The sequence below is a fragment of the Mirounga angustirostris genome, unplaced genomic scaffold (genome assembly GCF_029215605.1).
Source record: "Mirounga angustirostris isolate CCGP_5_RB_7025 unplaced genomic scaffold, mMirAng1.0.hap1 SCAF_4, whole genome shotgun sequence".
NCBI classification, from domain to species: Eukaryota; Metazoa; Chordata; class Mammalia; order Carnivora; family Phocidae; genus Mirounga; species Mirounga angustirostris.
Window position 1 is genome coordinate 147,066,480 of NW_026991712.1, and position 20,234 is coordinate 147,086,713.

The 20,234-nt window shown below is 53.2% G+C and overlaps 1 protein-coding gene across 7 annotated transcripts; it reads left to right on the forward strand.

Moving 5' to 3' along the window:
• Window positions 1–37: 37 nt before the first annotated feature.
• LOC123859576 (NADH-cytochrome b5 reductase-like) lies at window positions 38–19,611 on the forward strand. Of its 7 annotated transcripts, none has more exons than XM_045897622.3 (7): window positions 39–151; window positions 3,008–3,299; window positions 4,165–4,313; window positions 7,132–7,219; window positions 10,900–11,046; window positions 14,499–14,702; window positions 18,258–19,611. In XM_045897622.3, exons 2-7 carry the CDS (start codon window positions 3,012–3,014, stop codon window positions 18,459–18,461), a joined length of 1,080 nt encoding a protein of 359 aa, XP_045753578.1. In that variant the 5' UTR covers window positions 39–151; window positions 3,008–3,011; the 3' UTR covers window positions 18,462–19,611. The 7 variants fall into 7 exon arrangements, with proteins under 7 accessions (XP_064445164.1, XP_045753578.1, XP_064445162.1 ...); XM_064589092.1 differs by having other exon boundaries at window positions 40–151; window positions 10,942–11,046; XM_045897621.3 differs by having other exon boundaries at window positions 74–143.
• Window positions 19,612–20,234: the final 623 nt, after the last annotated feature.

Here is a 20,234-nt window from a genome sequence, read left to right on the forward strand (position 1 = left end):
AACCAATCATATTCAAGACATATTTGCCTTGCCCCACCCCGCCGGCTATTTTCATTTTCTCATAGGTGAGACCCCGCTGGGCACTTCCCGCCTCCCGGGGTGGGGGCGGCACCTGGAGGAACATCGCTCGAGGGGAGGCGCAGGTGTGTAGGTGAGTGGTCTTGATAGATGCTGGGATAGGACCAGGGGTAGAATACCAGTACTTCAAACCTGAATTTAGGGCAACCTTGACCAGTTACAAGCAGCTGAAGCTTGGGCAGGGCACTTCCGTCTGAGCCCCAATGTCCCTCACTGTAAAAATGGGTTAGAAATGCGTAAGTTAGCGTGCCTGCACAGCGCCCGGCCCGTAGTGGATGCACTGAAGTTTCTTGCCTCAAGTCCCACTTCTCACTGCTGCGGAGCCTTGACCGCTGCCCCTCCCCGAGCCCGAGAGTGGCCCTGCCCACCACACCAGCGCTGCATCGACTGCGCGCTCCTTTCCCAGCATCAAGAGAGAGCTAGTTTCCTCCCTTTTCTTCGGTGTTTCCCTTTCTGCCTCCTAGAAGCAAGGCCTGAGCTATGGAGGTGTGCTTTGCTCCTTGCGCCAACACCAGTTTATCAAACGCTTGCAGTGTGTCAGTCGCTGTGGTGAGCATTGGGTTTGCGTTGGTGAATAAAATAGCTATGGAATGTAGAGCGTATGGGCAGAAAGCAAGTAAAGTCAATAAATAAGCAATTGGAATACGCACATGTATTTCCTATTTCTTTTCCCCAGTTGTTTTTCTTTTTAGCACTTAACACTAAATGTCGCGTTTTCCATTTTGATCTTGTCTAATGACTGTCTCTTCCACCAGAATGTAAACTCTATGAGTGCAGGGGGTTTTGCTTCCTCACTGCTCTATCCCTTGCACCTAGAACAGTGCCTAGCACTAGTAAATATATGCTAAATGAATCAATACACAACAGAAATAAATAGAGTACTTGATAGAGAATGAGAAAGGGGAGGTTCAGGGTGGGTCTCTGAGAGGAAGTGACCTTTAAGGAAGGCCTGAAGGGTGGGGAGAGTCATCCCACCAGAGACAACAGCATGTGTCAAGACCTGGCTTAAAGGTAGTGCTTCTTAGACTGAAGAGGTGGAGGATAGGAGGAGGCAGAAATCAGGTCTTTAAAGTTCATGACAGACTTGGCCAACTTCCCTGCCAATTTCCAATATACCAAAGAAAGTAGGGTAATTAAGACACGGAGAAGGTAAGTTTAAGGCAAATACTGATAGGAATAACCCTCATGCTGTCTTGCAATTTACAATTAACAGAGCTTTCCTTTCTCTCACTTATCTTGCAAAAACTTCAGGAGTAAAAAAAGCATAAAGAGGGCTCCAGACTTCCTTCACTCACCATACATACCTGGTCCATAGCACAAAATAAAAATGGGTTGAATTGATAGAACACCATGCTAGGCTGCAAGCTCTATAAAAGTAGAGAGCCCATGTCCTATTTATGTCTTGTGTCCCAGCACCTAACACCGTGCCTGGCTCTCAGACCTTATCTATAAACTGAATAAGCACTCACCATTCACTGGAGCCTTCCACATGCCAGGCTTGTGCTTGGTGGTAGAATACAGAAAGAATAAGACATCATCCTTGCCTTCAAGGGGGTTGCAGCCTGCTAAACCTTCCTGAAGTCATAGAGCTCATGAACAGTAGAACCAAGTTTTCTGAAACCAAAATCTTTCTTGTATAAGAGAAAGATGTATTGCACACAGAGGGACTGCCCTTCTAAAACCAAGTGGTAAGAGGATTTGGACAAGTTCTGATCAGAAGGAGCCTGGGGCACCAGGCAAGGACACTGGATTCGAGCCAGGAGGCAACTGAGGAGCTGTTAAAGGTTGCTAAGCGGGAGACTGGTGTGATCAGAGCTGGTGGCAGGTGTGCTGATGGATGGTGTCGGGAGAGACTGGAAACATCCTCTGGGACCATGGGAAGCTCCAGTGTAAATGGACATGGGAAGCAGGAAAAGTAGAAAAGGTCTTAAAGGTTAGGAATCATGGGAAGTGATTGGTAACCGAGAAACGGGACCTCTCTGTCTTGTAGGAGTTAGGTGACCTTGGGTAAGTTATTAACGCCCCCCACCCCAACCCCAGTTTTCCCATTTAAAAAATGACATCTCTAGTACCAGCCTCATTATAAAGATTAAATGAAATGCAGCAATTTGATGGGTGACTTACCTGAATGAAAGAAAACAGATACAAGGGGCGCCCGGGTGGCTTAGTTGGTTAAGCATCTGCTTTGGGCTCAGGTCATGATCCCAGGGTCCTGGGATCGAGTCCCGCATCGGGCTCCCTGCTCAGCAGGGAGTCTGCTTCTTCCTCTGTCCCTCACCCCACTCATGCTCGATCTCTCTCTCTCTCTCACAAAAATAAATAAAAAATCTAAAAAAAAAAAACTATTTAAAAAGGAAATGATTCTGTTGACGTAAAGGTAAAAACTGGGCAAAGCTGAACTATAGTGGTTAAGTTTGTATGCAAAGGTGGCAAAACTAAGGAAAAGCAAGGGAGTGGTTATACCAAAGGTCAGGATGATGGTTACTTTGTGGGGGATGGGAGGTGATTAGGAAGGGACACGTATATGGGGCTTTTGGGTCGCTAGCCAGGTTCTTTGTACTTTACTATGTGGTAGTTACAAAGGTGTTCCTTTCTAACATTTTAACTTATTTTTGAGTAGTTTTGATAATTATTAAATTGTACGTAACTGTTGTATTTTATCGCTTAAAATATTTTTAAATTCAGTGAGCTTTTCTATGTGAAGTGCTTAATCCAGCACTCGAAGCACAGGAAGAAGTCAGGAAACTTCAGGCACCAGCTCTGTGATCGTTGTGCCCTGTCTGCCTGCCTCCCCTGCCAGGCAGCGGGTCTCAGGGTTGATTCATCCCTGACCCAGTGCTCACACGGAGTTTGGCACCTGCAGGCCTCAGGGAGAATGGGAGCAATCGAGGTTGACCAGAGTGTAACCCACATGTTTTCCCTCTCTCAGGCCAATGAGGGAGGGCCTGGGCCCAGGGCCTCACGGAGTCAGACCTGTTCTGGGAAGAGCACCAAGTTGTCCCTCCCAAGCTGGTCAAGCCCCACTGATGATGGATGAGAGGGAGGAGGATGCCGATGAGGAAGCCTGGCTGCAGCTTCGGCCGGTGGAGCCCTTGCCCTCCCAATGCTGTGGCAGTGGCTGCTCACCTTGCGTGTTTGACCTCTATCACCGGGAGCTGGCAAGGTGGGAGGCAGCCCGAGCCAGCAAGGACAGGAGCCTGCTCAGTGGGGAGGAGTCCCAGGTGAGGGAGGGCTGCTCCTCAGACAAGAGGGGTCGGGGTGGCAGTGTCAGCCTGGCCCCTGCCCTGCACAGTGACTCTGCACGGGAGAGAGGTCCAGGTTCAAAGCCTGACCCAGAGCTGGGCGTGGGGTCATGCCAGGAGTGAATGAGGTTTGGGCATTTTACAGGAGAGAGATCTGTGAGTCATGACGTTCAGAGAAGGCTTCCTGGAGGAGGTGCAGGTGGGTGGAATGTTAAAGGCAGTGGGCTGAGACTTAGAAGACGTGAATCTGAATTTCTGCTCAGGGTGTGACCTTGGACAAGTAAGCCACTACCACTCAGGCCTCAGTTTCCCCACATGGAAAACAAGGATATTGGATTAGAGCATCTTAAGGTCCCATCAATTTCTAAATTCTGCAGATCTGGATTTTTAGCAGGTTTGAAGGATGAGTAGGTATTTCATACATTGGAGATGAGTGTTCTGGATAAAGGGCACAGCTCGAGCAAATAAAGACTCCCAGATAGGAAGCAGCAGGGTATTCTTGGGAGAACAGAGAAAAGTTTGGCATCTGATGCCTGGGAGAGAAAATGAGGCTTGAGGTTTGTCCACGGGGCCCTGCAGTGTCCAGCCAAGGAGGCTGCACGTTATCCTGGGGCTGAAGGAGCTGCGGAAGGCTTTTGAGAAGGGGGAGATGAGTCTGAAAACCTCGGGCCTTCTTAGATCAGAGCATGAAAGGGAGGTGAGGTGGGACTGCTCTCTATTACAGGGAAAACTTTCCCACAGAGATAGATAGCCTGTCGGGGGTGGGGAGCGAGAAAGGTGCTTGTGGCTGCTTGGGTGCCTGTCGTGCCCCAGGTCCTAGCTGTTGGGTATTTTCCTGTTGCAGAGCTGCCCGTCCAAGCTGAGCCCAGAGACCTTCCTGGCCTTCTGCATCAGTGCCGTGGACAGACTCACCGAGGACACTTACCATGTTCGGTTTGCACTACCCAGGAACTGCCAGTTCAGCCTGCGGCCTGGCCAGCACCTCATCCTACGGTACACTCAGGGAGTGGGAGGCCAAAGATTTGCAGCCCCGCTTTGCCATTTGCTTGCTGTGTGGCCAAGGACAACTTGCTTAGCCTCCCCTAAGCCTCCATTTATCACCTTTAAGATAAACGTAGAGCTACCTCACTCAGAGGATTCTGGAATTGTGTTTTCATAACAACCAACAGCAGCAACAGTAACAGCAAACACTTTCGTGGCATTTTCTCTCCAATGCACAGTTCTGCGTGCTCACACCTAGGAACTCACTGAATCCTCACAAAACCCTGTATGTAGGTACCGTTATTATTCACAAGAGGAAACTGAAGTCAGCGAGGTTCAGTAACTTACCCAAGGTCACACAGTTAGGAAATGGCGGAGCCACGATTTGAAGGCCAGCAATCTGGCTCTAGAGTCTGTGGTATTAATCTAATATTAGTGCCAGTTGAGAGGAAGGACACTTGTCCTCAAGAATAAGGGACTTGCCAAAGATCACACAGTTAATAAGTTCTGCAGCCAGACTTCAAACCCAGACAGCCTGGCTCCCCAGCTACACTCTACCACTCTTCTGAAGGTCCTTCCTCTTCCCAGCCTCCGGCTACCCTCTCCCCCAACCTTAATCCCCTCCCCCTGCACCACCCCCCGCAACCTGCTCAGGGACAAGGCCCTTTGGGAACTGCAGGTGGAGGCATCTGCTAGATGGTTGACTCTGGGTGTGAGGCTCAGCAGAGAGAGATGAGCTCTAGATGTGAGTGTGGGAGTCATCAGCCGGCACCTGGATGCCATTTGGGGGCATATGTGGTATGGAAAGAGGGAAGGACAGAGGACTGAACCCTGGCCAACTCCAGCGTTTGTGGTATTGGCAAGAAGGGGAGGAGCCAGAAAGCGGGCAGAGGACGAGGAGAGTGTGTTGCTGCTGGTCACACTGTAGCCACTTGCCTCATGCCAACCGCTGGTGTTGGTGCACAGTGTGCCCAGCCTGTGGCCTGGCTGGCTGTCGTGAAAGCTCACTAATCCGGTGGCTCCAGGGCAAGTCACAGCCCCATGCAACCCTCCATCCATAAGTCGGATGCCCAGCACTCCCTGCCCTTAGCTCCTCTCCTCCACCCTCTCTGCTGCCCCAGCGACATTCCTAACACATGGAGCTAACCATGTCGTTCCCTTCTGGTGAGCCAAGGAGGCTCCCAAGGCTCCAGCTTCCTTTCCCACCGAGTTCTCCTTGCTCCTCCCTCACATTTGCGCCTTGCCCCAGCCTCGTGACCCACTCACCGGTTCCTGGCCTGCTCTGCATTTCCTGCCTCTGAGCTTTTGCCCAGGCTGTGCCCTCTGCCTGGAATTCCTTCCTGTCCTGTCCCCACTTCCACCTGTTGGTGGCCTGCCTCTTTCATACCCAGGAGGGTAGCAAAAGCTCCAGGAGGCCTCCTGAAGCTCCCCGGATGAGAGTGGTCCCTCCGTCTGGAGCATGTCCGTGTTTACCTCTGTGACAGCAGAGGTCACGGTGCTCTTTGCATCCATGCCACGCCACAGGTTGTGTTTATTATTTCCTTGTTTGTCCCCTAAGCACTTCTTGACTATTTCAGTCTAGCTTCCCACTTTTGATGCATTAGGATGGGACCTTTTATTTTTTATTATTTTTTTAAAGGTTTATTTATTTATTTGAGAGAGTGCACATGCGTGACGGGGGGGGGGGAGGGACAGAGGGTGAGAATCTCAAGCAGAGTCCAAATCGCTCATGACCTGAGTGAGCCAGTCATGACCTGAGCCAAAACCAAGAGTTGGACGCTTAACCAACTGAGCCTTCCAGGCGCCTCAGGATGGGGCCTTTTTAATCTTTCCACATGTCCAAGAAGAAAGTTTTGCACACAGTAGGACTCAAAAGAGGAATGCTTGGGTGCTCCTGGGAAGCTCTGAGGTGTTGTGTGAGGAACCCGGCTCTGGAGTCAGAGCTAAGGATGAATTTTAGCTGTATGACCTCTGGCAAGTAACATCCTAAGCCTTGGTTTCCTCATGTGGGTTATTGGGGTTTTTGAGGGTTTTTTGTTTGTTTTTTTTATGATTTTATTTATTTATTTGAGAAAGAGAGAGAGAGAGAGTGTGCATGCTCCCAAGCTGGGGGAGGGGCAGGGGGAGAGGGAGAAGCGGGATCCCCACTGAACAGGGAGTGGGACTCCATCCCAGGACCCTAGGGTCACAACCCGAGCGGAAGGCAGACACTCAACCAACTGAGCCACCCAGGCGCCCCTGGGTTGTTATTTGTTAAATGAGATAATGTGCACGATATGCTTGCTGCATAGTAGTCATTTAATACAACATGGCTGCTACTATTATTACTTGTGATTATCATCCTGGCCCTATTGTTGATAACATCGTAGAGAGGATTCATGCATGAGGTCAGGCTTTGGACTAGGGCACCTTTGAGGGTCCTTCTAATTCTGACACTCCTGGTACATGGTAGTAAGTGTTTTAATACACGTTAACAGTCTTTATCTTTCTCATTCCGTGGTCAAGAAGAGGTCAGGAAACACCATAGTGATGTCCTAAAAACAGCTGACATCATCAATGGACTCTTTGAAGACTTTCCCATCTGTGATCCCAGTAGAACCACACTACAGGGACACACATTGTTGTTCCCACTTTATAGAGGGGCAACTAAGGGATCAGTGACCTGCCTGGGTCTCACAGCCAGCAGGTGGCAGTGGGGGAGCCCAGTGCCCCTTTCCTCTGCTCCACCTTCAGAGAGGACCACTGGGGATGACCAGGCCCCAGTTCTCACCAGCCTGGCATATTGTTGAATGCCTGGCTGACTGCCTGACCATATACTTCTCTTTCCCAGAGGGAAGGTGGATGGCTTAGAAATTCAGAGAGCCTATACGCCCATCAGCCCTGCCAACGCAGAAGGATACTTTGAAGTTTTAATCAAGGTGAGCTCACCCACGCGGGTGCCCTTAAGATGGTATGGACTGGCCTCCGTTTGGCAGCTGGGTCAGGATGGGGTGGTGCCCAGCCATATGGGAAAAGCCAGGGTTCACATGGGAGGAGGCTGGCTTGAGGAAAGAGCAGGGAGAGTAAAGGAAGCCTTCTCCCATCTCCTTCTTTCCCAGGGTAGTAGGGGGGGCTGCCACCTGAGACCCCAACAGACACCAATTTTAGGAAAAGGAGGCTCAGACTGAGAAAGGTTATGCTGTTCCCTCACGCTTTCGCAGCTATTCATGGAGAGAGAGCCCCGGGCCCCGGGGAAGGGGCAGCCAGGTCGCCTGGTCCCTGCTGTGCACTGGTTGCTGGGCTCCAGAGAGGAGTCAGATACAGTGCCCACCCTTGGACAGGGGGCCAGACCAGGGCAGGGCAGGACGATGGGATAGATGCCGTGACAGGAGGCCCCAACCCAGTTCAGGGCAGCTGGGGTGCAGGGAAGGCAGCAGGCCTTCCTAGCAGAAGCTGAGTTTGAGCTGCGTGTTGAAGTGAAGGAGTGGAGAACCAGGAGGGAAGGGTGGGGACAAAGCTCTCTGTGGCGGGAATAGCATGCACAGTGGCAAAGGAGGCACAGCTGGGAGAGCTGTTAGTCGCTTGTCCCGGAATAGAAGGGGGTGAGCAGGCAGAAGGTGGGGCGTGGAGCGCCTTGTGAACGGAACTACCCTGAGCCCATTCTCAGGGAGTAGACAAGGGCCGGGGCATTGGAGCTGGGCCTTGAAGAAGGAATACAAATTGACAGTGGCAGGGAGTGGAATTCCAGGCCTCAGCCTGGACAGATGACCAAAGGCAAGGAGGGGCAAGACAGGGTCTATGGGAGCTGTACCCAGTCTGACGGGCAGGAGGAGGGGTGCTCGTGGGGGCAGCCAAGGTGGGTGGGGTCCTTGGCAGAGATGAGATGAACAAATGGCCTGGGTACAAATCCCCCCCAACCCCCCCAGGACCCAAGGACTCGGCACTGGATGTATAAGAGGTCTTGAAGATCCAATTATGTGGAAAAAATAATTAGGTTGAAGTACATGAAACTTCTGATACTCTAACATGTTTGACTTACAGAAACAGTGGTTTCATACAGGTCAACCTAATATATAGTCGACATTGTTATTTCCCAAACAGAATTCTAGGGAACACTGATATTTAAGAATAGCTTTCCCATCGTTTATCACCCTTGTAGGATGGGAATTATTATTCTCCTTGCATTGATAAGCAAACTGAGACCCCAGGAGGCCCCAGGCTCCACAGGGAGTAAGAAGTGTGGCCGGTGAGTGAGCCTGGCCTCCTGACTCCAGGCCCCAAGCACTGTCTTGGCTCCTGCCTTCCCTGACTGCCGTCAAAGCCCGAGTGTTTATTCCCTCACACAGAAGCTTGGATGGGGTCCCTTCTCCACGCAACTGTTTGTCTGGGAGATCCCACAAATCCTCTCCAAATGGCCTGCTTCCCCAAGCTGCTTGTCTGGGTGTGTTTCTGTTGAAAGGATAAGCCTGGAGACAGTTCTTCAGGGCAGCTGGAGCTCTCCCAGCTGCAAGGCTGATTTTCTCCTTCGTTTACCGGAAAGCCTCTCTTTAGAGAGATGCTTAATTATCCCTAAGCCGCTGGCTGGGAAGAGCTGGAAATGTCTTTGCAAATTGGGAAGGCAGGCGGGTTTTTTAGGTTTCCCTCCCATGTGGGATGAGAGGGAGGAACTCCCATTTCTCAGGCACCTTCTGGGCACCACGCACTCTTTCCAGCTCTTCATATTCATCATCTCGTTTCAACCTCATAACCTCATAACCATCCTGCAGAGTAGATCATATTATCCCACTTTACAGATAAAGAAACTGAAGCTCAGAGTGATGATGTCACTGCCCCAAGGCCCCTTGGGTAAAGTGATCCCACGCGGGAGAACAGAAGTTCAGTGTCAGCTCTGTTTAACAAGTGTGTATTAAGCAGGCTCCATGTGGGTGCTGGAGACACAAAAGAATCCTTCCTTTCTCCTTGAGTGCTATCTGTGCCACAGGGCCACTCAAGCCACAGCTGGGGCTGGGCCTCCCCCCAAGACTGGGGCCAGAAAACAGGTGTGCTCGGAGACAAGCCTCCAGCAAGTTAGGAGGAGAACTGTAACCTCCCACCCAGACTTCTTGCAGGAGGACTGAGGACTTCCCTTGCTTTATGCATATGGTACCCAACAAAGTCAGAGCTGCTACCAGAGGTAGCTGTGGGTACTTAAAAGCATGTCTGGTGACCAAAGCCCAGGCTCCTTCAAACTTGATTATATTCTCACTCCAGACACCCTTCCAGTCTTATCAGAGCTTCCCCCTCCCCCTCACATTCTTGTGTCTTGGGTTGTCCTACCTTGACCATACCACACTTGATGCCCAGAACCCTCTTTGCCTTCCTGCTCCTATCCCTAGTGAATGCAATCTTCTTTTTTTTTTTAAAGATTTTATTTGTTTATCTGTCAGAGTGAGCACACAAGCAGGGGGAGCAGCAGAGGCAGAGGGAGAAGCAGGCTCCCCACTGAGCAAGGAGCCCGATGAGGGACTTGATCCCAGGACCCTGGGATCATGACCTGAGCCGAAGGTAGACACTGAGGTGTCCCTAGTGAATCCAATCTTGCCTAACCTACAAGATCCAGCTCAAATGCCGCCTCCTCCAGGAAGCCATCCTTGATCCTACTCCATTGGAAGTGACTGTACCTCCTCAGGGTTCTTTCAGCATTCTGTCCTTTTCATGGGGTATTAGGTAGTCTCTACCTTGAAGGTATGAGACTTTGATCGCTCCTAGTTTGTGAGCTCCTTGAGGAGAGGTCTTGAACCTGGATTGATTGATTGATTCATTCATTCATTCATTCATTCATTGAGATATTTATAAGTCTTTCCCAAGGTGCAGGCACTGGCTGCCTTCATGGAGCTTAAGGTCTAGCTGTCTTCCCTGCAGCCCCAGCATGGTGCCTGGCCCAGAGTGGGCAGGCCTGCAGGAAATGTGGACTGCCCACCCCCATGAAGGAATCCCCTCCACAACCTTTACTTTTTTCAGCCAGCCAGGGGACAGTGACAGGTAACCCAGAGGTTGCAAATGAGTAGCCTGCAAACTGATTGCAGCACAGAAATATATTTGGTTTGGGCCTACACAGTGTTTTAAAATTTAGAATTAATTTCTGACATTTCAAAGATGGGAGATTTTACATGAAAATTTGGATCTCCTGCCCCTCTTAGAGAATCAGAAGATAGGGCATCATCAGCCCCACAAACTACATCCCAGAATCTGCAAAGCGGCTCCTCCTTTAGAAGGAGCATTCATGTACTCACCAGTTTACCACAGTCCCCACCACCCCCTGTTGTCTCCCTGATACTGAGAGTGAGTGTCAATTGCCATTAATCATCTCGTACCCAGTTTTTTACTCAGTGTGATGTGACGTGCAGGGCCCCTATAGTCGTGTGGGTCTGAGACCTCTGAAGGTAAGGCTGTCGGTGTGTGGTTCTTATCCCAGTCTCACCATTTCCCTTCTGGAGAAGCTTCTGGACCTCATCTGAACATTGCAAATGACAGTCCCAGCTCTGGGGTGACTAGGACGATGCTCTGAGATAGCACCTGCCAGGTGCTCGGCCTGCCGGCAGGGCTGCACATCAATGGCTGACATGGTTTGTATTGGCAGCGTGTACGTGTTCCAGTGAGGTCTCCCTGTGTTTGCTCCCAGTGCTACCCGACTGGGCTGATGTCCCGGTACGTCAAGTCCTGGGGCACAGGACACACAGCTTTCTGGCGAGGACCTTTCGGCGATTTCTTCTATAAAGCAAACCAGGTCAGTGCCAGCACACTAGGCTCTCGGGAGACGCCTCCTGCCTGAGCCTCCAGGACCATGGTTTCCATGTGTCATCAGGCTGTAGAATTGCACTGGTGCCATTCCTCCTGAGCCCAAGCCCAATCCCAGGAGCTTCTTTGGGGTTGGACATGGGAGGAGACGGAATGGGCACTAAGAAACAAAACTGCCTGCATATGCTCTAGAACTATCCGGGGTGGCCCATTGCTTAGAAAATCCACACTCACGTACTTGGTACTCAGGACACCTATGCCGTCAGACCCTCTGCTTATCTTTCCACCTTTACATTCTAGCTACAAAACCATGGAGACCACTCTCTTAAATACACGCCATAGCTCTCTGCTCGGGAGCCCACTGCTCCCCAGCCCGAAGGCTCTTCCCCTCATCCTCCTGGCATGTTCATCTCCTTCCCTGATGTGCCTGGGAAGAATTAGCAACTTCTCATCAGTTGGTGCATATCTGGATGGCAGCTTGGCAGTGTGTACCAAGAGTCTTAAGAATCTCCAAATCCTGTGACCCAGTAATTCCGCTCCTGGAAGGCTGTCTTATGGAAAGCATCCAAATGCTGCCTCTTGTGCACATGTTCGTGGAGGCTTTACTTGTAATAGCAGGAAATTGGAGGAAACTGAATATCCAGCCGCAGGGGAACAGTTAAGTGCACTGGGTTACAGGTACTTGATAGAATATTATCCTGGATTTTAAAATTATGTTTATAAATGATGTTATATGCTTATGCTGTAAGCATATAACAAAACTGAATATACAACAGGTTGGGAAACCAAGTTTAAATGCACAGAAAATATATGAAAAGAAAATGCAATGCGGGCGCCTGGGTGTCTCAGTCGTTAAGCGTCTGCCTTCGGCTCAGGTCATGATCCCAGGGTCCTGGGACCGAGTCCCACATTGGGCTCCCTGCCCGGTAGGGAGTCTCCTTCTCCCTCTCCCACTCCCCCTGCTTGTGTTCCTGCTCTCGCTATCTCTCTCTCTGTCAAATAAATAAAATCTTAAAAAAAAAAAAAAAAAAAAAAGAAAATGCAATGCAATGTCAGTGGCTCTGGGTGGTAGAATTATGGGTGATTTTTGTTTTCTTCATTATACCTTCCAAGTCATCCACAATGAGCACCTATTACTTTTATAATTAGGAAACAAAGCAAAAGAAAAGCAAATGAAAAAGAATGAATCATTCCTTTCTCCCCATTATTTTTGTTTAATATAAAAATAGTTTTATTGGTTTTTTCCTTATTACAAATACGGTACATTTACATTACCAAAAAAAAAAAAAATCAGATTTAGAGAGGCAAAAGAAGAAATGAAAGCACACGTGTAGGCCATCTACCCAGTGCTCCCAGTCCTACCCGACTGGGCTGATGTCCCGGTACGTCAAGTCCTGGGGCACAGGACACACAGCTTTCTGGTAAGGACCTTTTGGTGACACCAGTCTCACTGCCTTGGCAGAGAACTTTCCAGCTCCCCTTCCACACACAGGTGAGACACCCGTGTACACACCCATGGACATGTGTGTAACAATGCACGCACCCACCACCATACTATTGTTACACTATGAGACACGTGTGTGGTGCTGCGTACCTGGGCCAGGCTCTGATGTTCACACTTGCCAAGCTAAAATTTTATTTTCTCCTCACCACAGCTCTTGGGTCTGCTACCCCTGCTTTACAGACGTGTAGGGTGTGTAGGTTGTAATACTCTTCAGCAGCGTGCTCCTAATGTCAACCTTGCTTAGGCTTGCATTTTAGCTGAGGGTGTCCCCGTGTCCCCCAGGCCCTTGAGAGCAGGGACCGAATTGTCCCTGTTTCCCCCTGACCTAGAGGGGACACCTGATGCACATTGTCTTGACTGCCCCTTCTGGGTGGGGCCTCCCTGCATCCACAGAACCCCCCCTGCAGAGCCCCTGCATTTCCCATCCCGGGAGGTTGTAGGGCCAGGCAGTGAGGGAGAAGAGATGGCATCTCACACAGAAACATTTGGCTGCTGGGACGGGCTGAGGCGTGGTTCTGCGCAGGGCTGCTCTGGCCCTCTCCCTGGCCCTGTTTTGCTGCTCTGCAGGCGTCTTCATTGTAGATGGATTTTGTGGCTGCCGTGAGGCTGGCGTGTGAGCATCTGTGCGTTCCTTCCAGACATTCGCAGGTCTCCATGTGGGGCCACACATGGGGCGGACAAGGCCCTGTCCTCCAGAAGCTCACCGTGTGATGGGGGACAGACGCCCACACAAATGGTAGCAATACGGCGTGACCGGTGTCGTGAGGAGGGGGCACAGAGGACTGTGGGGATGCAGAGGAAGGACCCCTCACATGCTATTGGCTCGGGGAAGACTGTCCAGAAGAGACTGCAAGTGGTGGTGGGAGAAAGAGGAGGAGCGCGCACATTGGGGACCAGGAGGCTGGGGACACGCACACAGGACAGGGTGTTGCAGCCAGCAGCAGGGCTCAGTGAGGGAAGGAGTCGAACTGTGTGGAGCACCAGGATTCGCACCATGCATCTTGATGGCATCTCGTTTAATCCCCACGACAATTCTGAGGCACATTGGGGGAGGGGCTGTTATTTTTTTTACCCGTGAGGAAACCAAGGCTCAGAGAAGTGAAAGCACTTGGGCAGATCATATGGCTGAAGATTTAGACCCAGGTCTGCATGACTGATACTCGAGGAAGTATTTCCTGCAGGCGTGTGACACACATTAGCTGTCAATAAAGCTAGTGGAAACCTGGACTGCATTCTCAGAGGCCTAATCTCTAGAATGAAGGAGGTGGACTACCTTGCTGCGTAGGGCAGGCACTACCCTTTAAAGCACTGACCTTAAAGATCACACCTCTTAAAGAGACCTAGAGCCAGGAGATGGCTTCGTGGATTCAGTGATGGGTTGATGGAATTGGAGCCTCTTGGGGAAGAAATTCACTTTCATTGCATGGTTCTTCTGTGCCAGCACTGTGTTGGGCACTTATGTATAGTATCTCAGTCTGGAGAAGAGCAGGCTCAGGGATCCATGCCAGGGCCCTCAGATCTCTACAGGGCTGCCCTGAGGCAGAGAAGGCAGCCCAGAGGGCAGAGCTGGGATAGGGGTGGTGGACTAGGCTTTGGCGGGAGCAGGTTTCAGTGTGAGGTGGAAGACCTCTCTGGCAAGGGGGGTCAGCCTATAACGGAGCAAACTGCTTTGGGAGGTAGTGGGCTCCCTGTCAAGAGAAGTGTGTTAGCAAAGTCCTGTGGCGATGGACAGAACAACTGAGCCACTTGTAGGATGGGCTACAGCATTTTATGTTCCTGTTCAGCCTCCAGATTCCGTGATTTCTGTGACACAGACCTCACAAGCTGTAGACTTTCACAAGAGGACGTAGAGAGGGGACCTCAGACGGATGGGACCCCCAGGAAGGGCTGTGCTGTGGGTGGGCTGAGACCTGCCATCTCCCCGTTCTGTTCCCCAGTACGGTGAGCTCCTCATGCTGGCTTCAGGCACTGGCCTGGCCCCCATGGTGCCCATCCTGCAGAGCATAACAGACAATGCAGAGGACGAGACCTTTGTCACCCTGGTCGGCTGCTTTAAGACCTTTGAGGGCATCTATCTGAAGACCTTCCTCCAGGAGCAGGCCCGTTTCTGGAATGTCCGAACCTTCTTTGTCCTCAGCCAGGTGAGCCCAGCGTGCTGACTTCCTTCCCTGGTTGAGACTATGCCGGCCCCTTGCACCCATCCTGAGGATCTGCTGTGGCCTCCCTGCCCCAGGGGCCACAGTAGGAATCCCTGCTGCCAGTGGGAACTGCCACCCTGTGCCCGCAAGGAAGGCAGGTCCGGTTCCATTTGGTGTGTATGGATGCAGGAACTGACGCTCGAGAGGTGAAGGTGCTGGCCTGTCCGTGCTGCTGGCTGGGGTGAAGCCAGGATTGGAGCTCCCCACCATGCTTTACTGCCTGCCAGTTCCCCCCTGGCCTCACCAGGTATACAGGCTGGGGGCCTGCGTGTGAAGTCAGTGGGCCAGGCCGCAGATGTCCCCAAGGCCGGCATAAGCTCCTTGGGGGCAGTGATCATGTGTCTGGATCACCAAGCACTCCTCGGTGCTTGGCAGGGTGCCAGGCACAGAGTAGACACGCACGCCATCAGTGATTGGTGAGCAAGCGGATCTGGGGTCACCGCATTTATCCGGGCCCCTCCCCCAGCACTTTGTCCCTGCACTGAAGGAAAGCTGCTTCCATACTCTCCAGGCTGCAGGTACTTGAACTAGAAGCAACCCTGCCCCTCGGACTCCTCCTCCCTGCATGCACTCCGGCCACCCTGTCCGCTCCCTCCCCTCTTCCACAGTCAGGGCCCATCTCGTTCCTTATGCCAAGCCAGGCCCTGAGCTGCCTTCCCCTTGGTCTGCAGCTTTATTTCTCTTCCGTGCGCCCCCAGGGCTGGGCTCCCTGCTGGGGCCTCCCCTCCGGTCTGTGTTGCTCAGGGTCGGCCTCACTGCCCAGTACTTTGAGCACCCTTCTCATCAGTTTCCTCCTTGAGGCAGCTTTAGAGTGTCCCTAAAGACTGGCGTGATCTCCCCCATCATGACTGGGTGGGGGGTGTCAGGAAACTGGGTTTCCCTCCCCAGTACCAGGGGTCTGGGACCCTCAGTGACCAGGTTCTGTGGGCCTCTGATGGGACAGGAGGCTCAGTGGCGTGACCATGAGGAGGGCCATGCTAGGTGAGCATCTGCAGCAGCAGGAAGTGCCGAAGGCCGGGGTACGAGGCAAAGGCTAGTGTGCAGCCCAACTCTTGTGTGCCCGGGGCGGCCCTGTCAGCTCCGCTCCAGGGCCAGCTCAAGGAAGGTGGGAAGAATGGCAGAATCACCCAGCCGTTGACCAGCCTTCCTGTTCCCCGACCGCATGCCAGGTGCCCGGGATAGGGAAATGAAGAGGACCTGCCGCCTGCCCTCCAGGCACTCGCCTTTCTGTGGGGAGACAGCCACAGGGGTGGCTTCACTGAGCACTTTCTCCGTGCCTGGCACTGTTCTAGGCACTCTGTGTGCTAAATCATTTAATCCCACCACAGTCTTAGGTGGCTTGTCCTGCCATCATGCCCGTTTTATAGAGATGGCACAGAGAGATTAAGAACCTTGACTAAGTTGGTGGAGAGTTAGGTGTGAACCCCGGTGGTCCTGCTCCAGACGCCCTGCTTTCACTGCCTGTTGGTATAAGACAGCACAGGGAGAGGTGATACACGGAGGGTGCTGAGGATGCCGGCGGCAAGCAGGGAGGGCTTCACAGAGGAGCTGGCATTGAGCCTGGGCTTGAGGGCAGAGTTAAAGCTGACCAGCAATAAAGGGCCCTCAGCCCTGGCTCAGGGCTTTGATGATGCCAGTGGCCTGGGACTGGGCAGGTGAGTGGGCTGGCTGTCAAAGGCAGGGGCAGGTGAGGGGCCATGGACTGGGAGGTGCCTCCTTGACCTAGGATGCTCCCTGGCCTTCCCCGGGCTGCAGCCACAGCGGCCCCACAGATCTCCCCCTCCAGCCACTCCCTGCCAGTTGGCCCTTCATCTTGCAGCCAAAAGGGCAACACTGACCCCCCCCACCACCCTGCTTCCAGCCCTTCCCTGGCTCCGCACCGCTCTCAGGATGACGGCCCAGCCCGCACGGCTGCACCAACATACGTGGGCTCGTCTCCCGGCCCCCCCTCCCGGCGTGTCCCAGCACCTCTGGTCTGCTGGTCACGCTATAAGGGCACCATGCTCTTCTGGCTGCCAGGCCTGCGTGTGCTGGGGCTGTTCCCCCTTCCAGGAGCACTTTTCCCCACTTGCTCACCGAACACCTACCCACCCCTCACATCTCTCTGCTGGGGTGGGACTCTATCCCGGCAACTTCTCCAGAGCCCCCAGACTGGCATAGGTGTTTCTGCTGTCATAGCCGGGACTCTCCTCCTTGACAGCATCTACCCTGCGGCGCCATCCCTAATTAGGGGTCCCCCACCCCCCCTGGGCAGCAACCAGACCCACCGCATTTCTGGGTGTGCAGTTGGGGGAGGGGGGCTATGCCAACCCGAACTAGCCTGTGGGAACTGGGAGGGGAGGCCGCTGGCCCGCAAGGACCCTTTGGGTGGGTCAGAGCATGGAGGAGGCGTGGGAAGATCCAGATCATCAGAGCGGACCCCCCGTGAGCACTGTAATGGTGTCTTTAGAGGGCCCCTGGCGTCAGATGAGCTCTGCAGCGCGGGCCTCCGAGGCGCTGTGAGTGTGCCCGAGGGGAGGCCTACACCTGTCACAGTGGCTCACAGAAGTCAGGGCCACTCACCTGGGACATGGTGGCAGAGTTTAGACTCCAGCCCCCTCTCTCCTTTGCATCTCTCTGCTTAGCCCCAGAAGCTAAAAGCTCGCCTTCATAGGGTCTGCAGAGGGGATGGTCCTGTTCTGTTTTTGTTTGTTTAGATGCTGGTTGCATGGTGTCTTGTCTCCGTTAGAAATCTCCAGACTACATATACTTACTGATTTGTGTGCTGTTTCTATACATATTGTACTTCAGTGGAACGTTCACTTAAAAAAGAGACGTTCCGCCAAGTAAGCTGGAGGTGGAGCTTTTCTTTTGTAATCCCGAAGATGAAAGCCACCAGCGAAGGCTAGAAGAGCAGAAAGAGAGACGCCTGGGTCACTCGGGCACCGTGAACCCTGGAATCCTACCTCCAGCCTTTTTATGTGAGAAATAGCGCGGCCCCCTCGGTTAAGGCACTGCTGCCTCGGGTCCCCGACACACGAGCAGCCGCCACATGCCAGTGCCTAGCACCGTGCCGGGCACAGAGTGGCCCTCAGTCAGTACTTGTTCCGTCAGTAAGGGCATGAACACATGTTACGCTCCCAGGGTGATGGTGGCGGGCAGCCTTACAAAGGTGCTGGGAGACCCCCCCAGTCTTGGGGAGAAAACATCTCCCTGGAGAGACGGGGGCAGTGGCCCCCGAGAGGCAGCGAGGATTGGTGGGGCCTGCCTCCCTGCGCGCCCTGGGATGCACCCCCTCCTCGCTGTGCCTTCCCTGTTGTGGGAGGATACACATCCCCCCGCCCCTGGGCTTGTTATGAGGGTAATCAGAGCCCCGGTGCCAAGAAGTCCCTGGCCTGTGGTAGGGCTAGCTGAAGGTTGCCTTCCCACCCCTCTGCCTCAGTTTCCTCATTCGACAGTGATCTGCGTGAACTCTGAAGACTTCCCAGTAGTAACCCACATGATTTCTCATTGTCTCAGGAGAACTCCCTGGAGAAGCTTCCCTGGAGTTACCGGGAGAAGACCCGCTTTGGCCGCTTGGCCCAGGGCCTGATTGAAGAGCTGGTTGGCTCCTGTCGCAGAAAGCCATTTGCATTGGTCTGTGGCTCAGCCGAGTTTACCAAGGACATGGCCAGGTGCCTGCTATGCGCAGGCCTGGCCAAGGACTCCTACTTCCTCTTCTAGCCCTGGCCTCCCTTCCAAAGCCCAGGCCCGGGTCCTGCCACTGGAACACTGGAAGAAGCACAGACTGGAGTCAGAAGACATGGAGTGCAGGCCTGGCCCCACCGCTCACTGGCTGGGTGACCTTAGGTGAATGTCTTTACCTCTGTGCACCTGCAGTTCTCCCCTACCTCACGAGGTTGCCACCTCCCTCAGGCAGACATCTTGCTATGTGGAGGGAAGATGGGGCTGCAGGAGCCTCAGGGAGGGGGCGTGGGAGTCCGGGAGGACTCCAGGGAGAAAGCCTGGTCCATGCCAAGCCCCAGGATGAGTAGAAGCCCGCTGGAGGAGGTGCAGGAGGAGCTTCCCAGGTGCCTCAGATTGGAGGGCTTTGGGACTCCCATCCCACCCTGCCCTAGAAATGCCTGTTCTAAAACCTTTCCCTGGAAGCTGCGTGTCCCTGCTGTGGCCTCAGGGCTGGCTCAGCTGCATTGCTTGCGGAGTGTTTAGGGAATGACCATAGGGGTAGCTAAGAGCTCTTTGGAGGAGGAACTTGCCTTATGTACCTCCTGTGCCTCAAGCCTGACACAGCGGTCTCGGGTTCTGCGACCTGATCACATTCTCCGGGCAAGGTGGGCCCTGGACTACCTTTATTTTGTACTGGGTCCAGGCCTTTCCTGCTGCAAACAGCTTCACTCTCAGTCTCCCTTCCCTGGCTCAAGAGCCCAGCCCAGAGTCCTTTCCTGAGCAAAAGAGGTACAGAAACGAGCGCCCCTCGCTCCTCTAGGCAGCCAGCTCAGCCTGCCTTCCGCTCCAGAGCCCTGGTGACGGTTGCTATGGAGATCTAAAGATAGAGCAGGAGTCAGGAGACCTGGGTCCCTCTCCCTGCTCTGCCCACTGAGCCGCTGCTGGTTCCACTCCACCCCCACTGCCCTCCCCACCGCGCCCCTCCATCCTGCGTGGGGCAAGCCCTCCCCTTGGACCCGGCGCTCCGTAATGAATCCTGCTTTCCACCGCCTGGCCTCCACCATGCTGCCTCAGCTGGGGCTGGCAGCGGGCGGGAATACTAAGCCATGAAATCTCAGAATCAGAGGACCATGGAATCAGAACTTTATGGTCGTGAAATCACAGCCCTCCTCACACCAGAAATTAAAGTTCGGGACTCCAGAAAGCATCCCGTCTATTAGACTCATTGTGCGAACGGGGAAAGCAAGGCCCCGTGAGGCGAAGAGACGTGCCCAAGGTCAAACAGTTTGCCGCAGAGCTGGTATGAGAAGCCAGGTCCCCTGGTGGCGCCTGTATGGAGAGTTGGGTAACCGGTGATTTTCACACCGGGCTCTGTAGGACACTAGGGTTCCGGGCAAGGAAGCAATGAGGGGACAGCCACACGGGGTCTCCAGGCTCCCTGCAACCAGAGCAGTTCTGTGTTCATCCCATTGATATATCAGGGTTTGCAGTCACCTCCATTTGTGAGAGGGTTTTTCTGCATGCAGGGCCCAAAAAGTTGCAGGCACATCTTCAAGCTGGGCCATGTCCAGGAAATAACCCTAGTGGGCATCTGGGGGACAGTGCCAGAGGTTTCACACTCAGACTTAGGGGTGGTAGGGAGTCCCCACGTAAGAAATGAGGGTCTGGGGCGGTTCTTTTGTGTCTTTGTCCCATTTTGTATGTTGGGTGTTTAGACATTAGACACAGCCACTCCGTGATAACCATCAGCCCCTCTTGTCCTAGAATGTGTCACCCTCCCCTTCCCCTCACCTCACAGGGCATCCATACAGTCTGGATACAGTGGGGTCC